The following is an 11,094-nucleotide window of genomic DNA, read 5'->3' on the forward strand; positions in this document are numbered from 1 at the left end:
CTGCACAGGTATTGCGTTTGATCGCCTAGTTTCTCGCCTTAACTGTGGCTCCAAAGCATTGCATAGCTCCATCAGGATATGCCTTGGGAGACGAAAACGACTCAAGAGCCATTCATCGCCCTCCTTAAAAAAATCGGCGCGGTCTCGAAAAACTCTCTCGTCTGTGCGTTGAGGTCCTTAACAGAGCCAGATCTGCCATCGCTGAGACACGACCACCTATTTGGCAAAGCTCCTGTTAATATAGACAGCTGAATAAACATTTCACCTTTCACATTCTAATTATTTTCATAGCAATACTGTTTTTAATTAGGCCTGACTTGATTGTAATTGTTTGAACGGCTGGGCTAATTCCAATTTATTTAGTAATTAATACAGATGTTGAACATGGGCTAGGCCTACTTGTGCTGCACTATTCATCATTGAAATACCCGTATGTTGCGCCAAAAAAACTTGCGTACACGAGCTCAGACCTGACGTGAGATTTCATCGCAGCCTGCGCTCACGTTCAAATTGATAAATGCCAAGCTCAACGTTGAAATGAGCGTACGTCCATTTTACGCACGTTTTCTGTAATACGCTCGTTTGATAAATGAGGGCCATTGACTCTACTGTTGGAGGTCACGCCCCTTTTCCCATCTTTTTGGGTGGTGCTTGTTGACAATAGGGGTACACTAGACATAAATAGGAAGCACACTCAGGAGGAGGAATGACCTCTCACATATGATACTTAATTAATTGTTTCAAATAACCCTGCCTTGATAAATCAATGAGCTTGGTGTTTTGCTTTCCAGAATAGGTTATAGGCTGTGTCACTATAAAATCTGTAGATGTGCATCACTCAGAGTGATGTAACAAGCCCCCAGACAGTGAAAAAAAACAATGAGTCAAGTTCATTACAAATGTAACTTATTAATTACAAGTCTAAACTGCGGAATATAGAAACATATTCCAAGGTGCCTTTTGAAAGACACCTTAGAATATCTTTCTATTTCCTAGCCAGCCTAGTTTACGACAAAAACAATTTAATTGACGGCAGCTCAGTTGCCGCACTTAATATTTTTAACGTGGTTTGGAGCAGAGGGGGCGGTCGATGGCAACCACCATAGCAAACATGACAATCACGTGACGTAGACGCAGGCCCAATGAAAAGAAAATCCCAAAAACGTAGGCATTTGACATGTTTAGAGCCGTCTACTCTGGTGTAATAGTGTGATCCAGATGCCTCAGACACCATCCATCTAAGTTACACTTGTGACGTCATTTCCGATCTTGGAGCACTTATAGCGGCCACGTCCGTCTTTGTGATTTTGTCATGAAATTGGCTAGTCGTTGTTTATTGTTAGCTACATAGCTTCTTTAGCAAACCAGCTCGAAAACAAACAACACAACTTTACATTGTATTGCACGCACAGCAAGACCGTGCAATGCATACATTGGTGACCGGAATAAAGTAGCAATATAATCAAGTGTTATTACAGTGTTAGTACATTATTAAAATCGACAATAAAATGACCAACGTGATACAAATACAAAGAAAAAATCTCTTTTCGTAGCCATTTTTGTTCAGAGCATCATCGCTGAACTCGGTATACTCTCAGAATTCTGAGGGGGCTCGACCAAAAAGGGGGCATGTCTCCGTGAAATGCCGCAAGAATGCTGGGAGATTTCCCCACTTCTAACTCGGAACCCTCGTGTCCGAGGCATCTGGATCACACCATCATGCCGCCTTCAAAACGCTCATAGTTTCCGAGAGGTTCGGACCTAAAGCACGGAGGAAAGTGCTTTGAACACTCTTACTTTCTTGCGGAAGTAAAGCTACCGAGTCCTCCGAGATCACGTCACAACAATGGCTGCCCATTTCATTTATACACTAAAGTGAACTACCAGCAAGCAATAAGAGGCGAACTTAACACCCATTCTAACATTTACATTACGATACATTATAGCTTACAATTATAAACATCACCCGATAAATTCTCGCTCATGTTCAACCATCGCAAGCAGTTCTAATAACTGATTCATCTGATTCAGCAAAGAAGCGCAAAGAGGTCCCTTCGGGCATCCATACTTGTTGTTGTTATGAAGTCTAGTCTCACGAAACATGTTTTTACGGTTTTATTACAAGCTTCTGAGGGGCCTTTCCTGAACACTCTTATTTCGGTAGAAGGGAAGGTTTACGCAAAGACACGTAGGAGCTTCTGAACCTCCGAGCTGTTTTGAAGGCGGCATAAGACTGGGTTTAAAGGAGAATTTCACCGGTAGAGGCATGAATATGTATTGAAATTGGGTCCTATATGTAGTCGAATAATAAAATAAATTTCTAATTTGGTGCCGTCTTGACCGAGAAAAGGCAGAAAGTGACTTTTTGGCGCTTGTGGGTTGAAGACAACAACTCCCACCATGCACCACGATGCACAGCTTCGCTGGCCACTCCCGCTGATCTAGATCTCCGCCTATCGGACACCTCGCTGTTCCATCTACCAAGCTGATACCGCAAGACTGCTTGAAAATCATTTCACACAACATTTCTAGTGAAGATCCAGTACCTTCCGCCATTGTACTTCAGTTTTATCAACAGCCTCTGTTAGCTTAGCTTCAGACACTGTGGATGTTAGTTTCTGCTGGTGAAGTCCCACCCACTGGCACTGCTCTAATAGGTCTGTAGCGTCAGTGGGTCCCACCCCCTGTGCTTGTAGTCTTACGAGAATCCTCCCCTCTTACACTTCCTATTTACTTCTACTTCTAGTGTTGGAGATCGATACGGATTTCTCCAGTCTCTCCAGAAAATAAGGGAATGATGCACAACCATTCAAAAATATGAGTGGGTTTCTAACGATACAGAGCTTAATGGAAATGGATGAAGTTTCCCTTTAAGGGACGTGGGTTTGAAAATCTGATCTGATCAGATTGTGGTTTGGATGAATCCATACCTAGAGAGTGCACTACGCAGCCCGCCCTCCACCTTTTTCGCAAAAAATCTCCAGATTGAAATGTAATTGGTTTAATATTCAATTAATTAAATATAAAAATATACATTATATATAAATATACAATTATTTAGTTATAATATTATAAGTAGACCATAGCTTTTATGCAATTATCGTTATAACAAGATCTGTATCTGGCCATTGAAAATCCACTTCCACCAATGTGGAAGTGGATATACCAAGTTCAGGTATAACCAGACAATATACAAATATTTATTTATTACATAAAAACTAGGCTATATGTACAGCATATCATACATTTGACATGTATATAGAGTTAGACTAGATGTATGTTTAAGGTTATACATACATGGATGGAGCTGAGGAAGAAATATCGGCAGTCCCTAAGAGATCTCAAAATTGACAATGGCCCCTTTACAATTAGAGAGTTTGCAGCAGTAAAATCCACCATGAAGCAAGGGAAAAGTGCTGGGCCAGACGGCATTCCCCCAGAGGTCCTTAAGAACTGCAACCTCGACGACATCATCCAGGAGATCTGCAACCTAGCTCTGATGGAAAACAACACATGATGGTCTCTTTCCAACATCATCCCGTTGCCTAAATCTGGAGATCTCTCAAAGCCAGACAACTACCGAGGCATCAGTCTGACATGTATCATCGCTAAGATGTACAACCGTATGATACTGAATCGGATACGGGTTGCCATCGACCCTCACCTGAGAGAGAACCAAAAGGAGGAGTGATGATGGCCATTCTTAAGGCTTACGGTGTCCCTCCTAGCCTACTTCGGGCAATAGGTACCATGTATGAGGGCACAAGAGCAAGGGTGGTAACCCCAGATGGCGACAGTGAAGAGTTTGACATCCTAGCAGGGGTGTTACAAGGAGACTCCCTCCCCCCCTTTCTCTAAATGAAAATGCTGGACTACGCACTCAGGCAAGCCATCAGTGGACGAGAACTGGAACTCGGCTTCACCATTACACCGAGGAGGTCTAGGAGATTCCCTGCCGTAGTCCTATCAGATCTGGGCTGTGCAGACGACAGATCAGACTGATATCGGACCCTGAAGAGCAGGCACAGGAGCTCTTGACCAGAGTGGAGACGGAATGTGCAAAGGTTGGTCTTAGGCTAAATGCCAAGAAAACCGAGGTAATCACCTACAACATCCTCCTGGACCATCCAACCCTAATTACAACAGGGGGCATTGCTCTGAAGGTGTTACCAACAAGTGTCTGCATGGTGGGCTAGCAGGGATGAGCGAGAAGGTAGCAGCCAGGAGAATGAGACTGGCCGGTCATTGCCAGAGACACCGCAAGCTTCCAGCAAGCAGGCTGGTGCTATGGGAACCAACACACGGGCATCGATCAAGAGGACGTCCCACACCAACATACGTGGACATACTTCTGAAAGACGTGGGAGCAGAAAGCACTGGCAAACTAGCCAGATGCATGGAGGACCGAGATGATTGGAAGCAACGCTGGAGGACCCGTCTGAGGACGATCTAGAGAGAGATAGGCCAAATTCGGTTAAAATTCAGCCTCTGCTGGCCCACCACTAGATCGTCTTGTTGTCTCATTACACGCTTTTTATAAGTTAACTATAATTAAATTATTATAACCATGGAGCCTTTATTTTCTTGGCGTTATCATTACATCCTTTCTCGTCATAGCAATATAATTTCTCGAAACACAGTGGAAAGGAGAGAGAGGGAGCGATAGAGAGAGACACTGATGCACTGCAGAGCCAAGTAACTGATGGGCTTAAAGGAGAAAGCCAGTGTGAAATAGGATCTGGGATATGTTTAGTCTGATGAATGAGTTGGAATGTTTGTTTAGTCGTAAAAAAGCGCATGTAGACGCATTCTTAAGTTGGCTGTTTAGCTGATTTTACCAAAACGCTATCAACTTGGAATGATGGGGGCATCTGTTATGGTAAAAACTAAATCGCTATTTTAAACCACTTAAAAGGCTAGAAGTAGTGGTAGTATTAAAAGGGTCTTAACATTTAAAACGAGGCATTGATAACTTTGCAAGTGTACAGATTGATTATTAAAAAGGACATTTTATACACAAAATAACATTAGTAGTTCACCCGTCAACGCCATCTTGTATTCAAGACTCGATAGGTAGATTGGCGAAAACAGAGCTTGTGACATCCGTGAACAACAAGTAAACTCTACTTTTGCCAATCTACTTTTAATACTTTAGTTTTTACAATAACACGTGCCCCTATCGTTCCAAGTTTATAGCCTTTTGGTAGAAACGGTTAAAAACAGCCAACTTAAGAATGAAGGCCCTATTTTAATGGTCTGAAACACACGTGAGAAGCGTCAAACGCAAGTAGCTTTGTGGGCGGTTCTATGGCGATGTTGCTATTTTACCGGCGAATAAATGACTCTTGCGCCCAGCGCAAATCTAAAAAGGGTTGGTCTGAAGTAGCCTAATTACCACATTATAGGTGTGGTTTGGGCTTTACGTGCAATAAACCAATGAGAGAGCCATCTCCCATCCCCTTTAAGAGCCATGAGCGCATTTGAATCTGACGAGTTGATATTTTGACAGCGCGTTTGCAGTCTCCGATGAGACAGATGCATGACCACATGAATTTGAAACTTCAAATGGCTCAGTTTATGGCCAAATAATATGGCCTAATTCACATATGGAATAGCGTTTTCTTCCACAACTTCAGAAATACTGATTATAAGTTGTACTCAAATAAATTTCGGCAAAGACAATTTAACACACATAAGATATGCGGTAACTGTGGTTCTATTTAATGATCTACGCAATACATTAACAAACATTGTTTCTTACCAGTATTGCATGCATTATCGTTATCGACTTGTGTTCCTAATGGCGTGTTCCTGAATCCTCGGACGCCAGCCTTCCGAGTTGCACGTTTGACGTCACTTCCGGTCTCGGAGCATTCATAGCGTTCCTGTTCGTCTTTGTGATTGGGGCATGAAATTGGCTAGTCGTTTTTATTGTTAGCTACATTAGCCTCTTTAGCAAACCAGCCCGAAAAAAAACGACACAACTTTAAATTGTATTACACGCACAGCAAGACCATGCAATGTATAAATGTTGACCGGAATAAAGTAGCAATGGAATCAAGTGTGTAAGAGCATTTAAAATCGACATTAAAATGACCTATGTGGTACTAATAGCAAAAAAAATATCTCTTCACGGGCACAGCCATTTTGTTGAGAGCATCATCACTGCTCTCGGCCTACTCTCACATTTTCGAAAGATGAAGACAAAAAGGGGGCGTGCCTTCGAGAAATGCCGCAAGAAAGCTGGGAGATCTTCGACTTTCGACTCGGAAGTCTGGCGTTCGAGGATTCAGGAACACACCATAATATGCATGTGTCCCCCCGTTAATATACATTGCCATGGACTGTATTATGGGTTACATGTTTAGTTTATGTGTGTTTAAACAGATGGACGCACACACGCATTCATTAATTATTTTACACATACACACACGCGTGCACGTATTCATTCATTCTTTTTAACACTCACTCGCGGTAAAACAATGTTTTCTCACGATCAAATACTCATCAATCCTAAAAGTTATGGCCTTGTACACGATGTCTGTGTCAAGAAAATATGTGTTTGCTGTACAGTGTTTGCAGATGCATTGATTTAAAAGTAGAACTTATTACCGCTGTATCAGCTGTTCTTTCCCAAATAATTGACCAAGAATGTGTGGCTAGGTAGATGATAGAAAAAAGTATGTGCAAAGTGTATGAGCGCGCAAAGTGTATGCGCGAGGTGCACAAGCAACATTGTGCATGAGCCCTTAAAATAGCATCTGAACAACGCGCCACTGACTTTAAACCAGGTATTTCCTGGTTTGTGGCGGAATTGTTTTCTGAAACTGCAAAATAGCACCAGGGAACGTTTGCGCCAGAACACGCCTCCTCCTTTCGCCGAACCTCCTCTTGGGGCGCAAGATCATTCCCTAATTTACCGACGCGTGGCGGTGGACGACAAAGAACGCTCTGTGCCAGTTGCAAACTAGCAACAACACATGCGTCAGTGTAGAAAGTCAATTGCACTGGAAACAAGATAGGGCCCTGAGTCTACATGTGCTTTTTTGTTCCCAAACGAACATCCCAACTCATTATCAGATTAAACATATCCCAGATCCATTTTACACCGGATTTCTCCTTTAAGAGGGCCTCTCTGTATATAATAAATATATATACATGAAATATATATCTATAAAAAAAAAATCTGAGAAACGCTCCCATCCAAAATGCATGGGTTTACATTTTGTTCTGTGCAGTACGAATAAAGTCGGACAAACATGCTTTTGGACACGATTCAATAGATTCATTTTCGTGAGCATGAGCACAAAATGTTTTTGTGGAGGTCTGCTGTAAAAAACGGGGAATTCAGAGTATCCCTAAATACACTACATTTACCCTTTGATGCATTTGTTGTTTTGACACATACATAACTAGAGGGTGCACTGTATAATCTGCGCACACCCCTTCTGAAGCCTCTCTCTCCCTCCCTCTCTCTCTCTCTCTCTCTCTCTCTCTCTCTCTCTCTCTCTCTCTCTCTCTCTCTCTCTCTCTCGCTCCCATTCAAAATGCATGGGTTTAAATTCCATTCTGTGTAGCATGAAAAGTCTGAGAAACGCTCCAATTCAGAATGCATTGGTTTACATTTCGTTGTGTGTAGCACGAAAAAAGTCGGACAATCGTGCTCTGGGACACGATTCAATAGATTAAGGTTTGTGTGCATGTGCACGAAATCATATGATACTGGGTTGTAACGATAGGCACTTACTACAACATTTTAATCATTCTCAGAAACTCCTCATATGGGACAGGATTCGTCTTTCAAAGGAGTGGGTGTACATTTTTCCAAAGACTGAGCAATACTTTAAAGACTCTAGACTCTAGATAAATTCAGAGCGGCCATACAGCATTTCAGGCCGCCAGTAGTCATTGCTTCAAATGTGACCTTGTAGGAGTCCAGAAGATTACATTTTAACAACTAACTTGTTAACTAATAGACCTAAACAAAGTAGCAAGCTAGTGTGCAGGAAAATGCTAAGATGTAATATATTTGACTATGCGTAAATATTTTGGACACTTTTTCAATTATCATAGTCATTTAATGTAGTAGTAATTTAATGATCATTCCTGTACTTGAAGTAAAGAGCATGACTATTTACAGACATTTTCCATGTTACATAACTTTCTTTCCTTGAAGAAATGAACATAGGAGTAAAAAGAAAATAGCCAATAGGCGGATCATTGACCTTGTGGTTAATGATCACGGTTGACCACCATTAACCCAGACTGGACCTAAGCAGTCCCACAGACATTTGGGACTGCTTAGACATTTTCAAAACTAGGAGGGCTTAAACCTACTGCAAAGACTTGCTACAGCGTGCTGTTTCTACTACGCAGTCAGATCAGTGCACTCGGCTCTTTGAGCGTATGGCCGTGGACAGATTACAAAGCGTTCTGCATGTTTTTAAAATGTTTTAATGCTCTGTTAAAAAAATATAAAAATGTGAGCACATCTTAGGAAAATAAAATCATATTGTGCGATTCAGAGATGATATTATTGCATTTTTTAAAAATACCCAATTTACTTTTTGCTGGTAAAGACTGGTTAATGACAATTCTTTATTTCTGGCTCCCAACATCAGCACAATAACATAGTTTTGATAGTTGGGGTTGCCCACTACTTCAAACACTGACATTGTCCTTGCTTTTACTGGAAAGGGGATGATGGGCTACATTAATATGTGCAGAGACAGCCAAAAATGACAAAAATATGCATTGGGTAGCAAACTGTCAAGTGATGAGGTTCCTTGATGGATTAAACACATTTATTTAGTTATTACTGTAAAACGATAGGTCATAGCAAACAAGTAAGATTTCAATTTTGATTGTTTAAGCCGTTCTGGGCTACTTTATAAACATGGCGGTGCAACATGGCTGTCTCTGTGGAAGAGGACCCACCCCCTTGGTAGATATATAGGGCTAATTCTATGGTAAGGAAAACACAACCATTCTTATTTTCATAGTATTACAAACCAATTAAAACTCTTTTTCATTTTGTATCTAGTCGGTTCCGCTAGATGGCACAAAATTCTACACACATCCCCTTTAAGGTTGAATAAAACAATACAATTCTACCTACAGTAATGGCACACTCTTTGATGAAACTGATGACTACCTTTCTGATTCACCAAAAAAGGGATGGGGCGTTTTCCAGCCATTCCCAATCCCCATCGTATCTTTCTACTTGTTCATGTGTGACACGAGGAGAAACTCAAGTCACGGTGCACTCATCCCTGGACAGCGCACGGTCTGCAGAACAGCACTTGCAGGCGCTGCCTCAGCGGGAGGTTGGAGGCCGAGAGGAGGGTGGCGGACGCTAGGCAGTAGAAGGAGAAGGTGTAGAACAGGAAGTCCGCGCTGAGCTTGGAGTAGTAGGTGCTATGGATATAGAAGATGGTGATGGTGATCAGCGTGCAGATGAAGACCCACACCAGGGCTACCGTCACCCCACACACCAGCAGGTAGGAGTCGGGGCTGCCGACGCCGCCGTGATGAGCCTTCATGGACAGGGCGTGGGAGAAGAGGAAGAAGACCAAGCGCAGAGATGTAGGCAACATGGTACACATGGGGAGCAGGAGCATGTAGCTGATGAAGGAGGCCACATAGACATACATATTCAGCCGGACAGGAAACCCGACAACAGAGGAGACGCAGGTGACGTTTTCTTGGAGGTTCTGAAGGGCCGTCTGAGGGAGACTCTGCGAGGCGTTGGTGGTGTTTAGCGCGATCGGGTCGTTTGAGGCGTGGGTCGAGCACGGGACGGGACGTCTCTGGAGGCTGAGGAACGGGAGGAACACCAGGTAGGAGGAGACCAGCATCAGCGTTAGCCCAGCACGGACCACGACTCCCACGTTCCTCCTGACGGTGAGGAGGAGCGGCGAGGAGGAGCGGACCACCGTGACGCAGTAGAGCGTGCTGAGCAGCGCCACACTCCAGAAGCTGACCGCGCTCGTGCCCAGCCACACCACCAACAGCACCGGCAGGTACAACGGGAGGCGGGCGCGTTGCAACACGTGCTCAGACTCCACCACATGCATGGCCAAGGTGGTAGCGTTTAGCAGGACGTTGGCGGAAGAGATGAGGCCGATAATCAGAGAGGACGGCTGCAGCGGGCGCGGATGGCCCAGCGTGGCCAGCAGGTTGTAGGAGTTCAGCACCGCTCCGAGGAGGAGAAAGAGTGCAGGGATCCACATCCTCAGCCTGTTAGCGTGTCTCCTTGTGATTGCTTGTCTCTTTATGAAGGCTTGTCTCCTTATAAGTGCTTTTCTCCTTATCAACACTTTTCTCCTTATTAACTCTGCTGAAGGTTTTTCTCCTTATAAGCGGCAATACCCGCAGCCGTATGTAAATTTGTGGTATGGGGGAGGTTGTTTTTAGTAGACCCTGAGGTTGCAGGTTACATGTCTGATCCATTCATGAAAATTATTTAGAAACTTTGCATTTTGGGATATTTTGCGTGCTTGTGTGTCGTTTGAAAGCATATTCAGGAGTAGTTTGTTATCCGACATAGTGCTCTGCATTGGTCTGGCTGCCTGACACAAACTGATTAATAATTATATTAGATACTTTGGAATCTGGATTATTGGGTGTTTATTACTGTTCATTTGGAGGTGGCAGTCTATGTAACTAAAAAATACTTTGTTCTTTGTCTTTGTCTGTTTTGTTCTTTAGTGAGTCTATATAAGGGCGCTTTACTTTCACTGTGCTACGTACTGATGGACATATCTAACTTTTTTCTTCATGATACGTTACCTCTACAGTCGACGGTAAGATGAAATCTAATGGAAACAAAGGCAAACACTTTGATCCAAGCTGAGAAGTTTATGAGTTTAAGATGGAGTGAGACATCTCGTGTATGAGGTCATCATGATTCATGGTCTACATACTCCAGAGTGTTAGTGCTGCTATAGCTGAGGGCTCTGAGATCTGGAAACATCAGTCTAATAATAATCACATATTTTATGAGCTCTTGTCAAATACAATGAGGTCCATTGTTGCACAATTCTCCTTGTGCGCCAGTAGGTTGCCGTGTGTGTGTGTGTGTGTGTGTGTGTG

At 43.1% G+C, this 11,094-nt stretch overlaps 1 protein-coding gene across 1 annotated transcript; it reads right to left on the reverse strand.

Annotated features, from left to right (window-relative positions):
* Positions 1 to 9,266: 9,266 nt before the first annotated feature.
* On the reverse strand, positions 9,267 to 10,232 carry LOC130384914 (uncharacterized). Its single transcript, XM_056593314.1, has one exon. The coding sequence runs from the start codon at positions 10,230 to 10,232 to the stop codon at positions 9,267 to 9,269; it is 966 nt and encodes a 321-aa protein (XP_056449289.1).
* Between the last annotated feature and the right edge of the window lie 862 nt (positions 10,233 to 11,094).

Source organism: Gadus chalcogrammus, chromosome 6 (genome assembly GCF_026213295.1).
Source record: "Gadus chalcogrammus isolate NIFS_2021 chromosome 6, NIFS_Gcha_1.0, whole genome shotgun sequence".
Taxonomy (NCBI): domain Eukaryota; kingdom Metazoa; phylum Chordata; class Actinopteri; order Gadiformes; family Gadidae; genus Gadus; species Gadus chalcogrammus.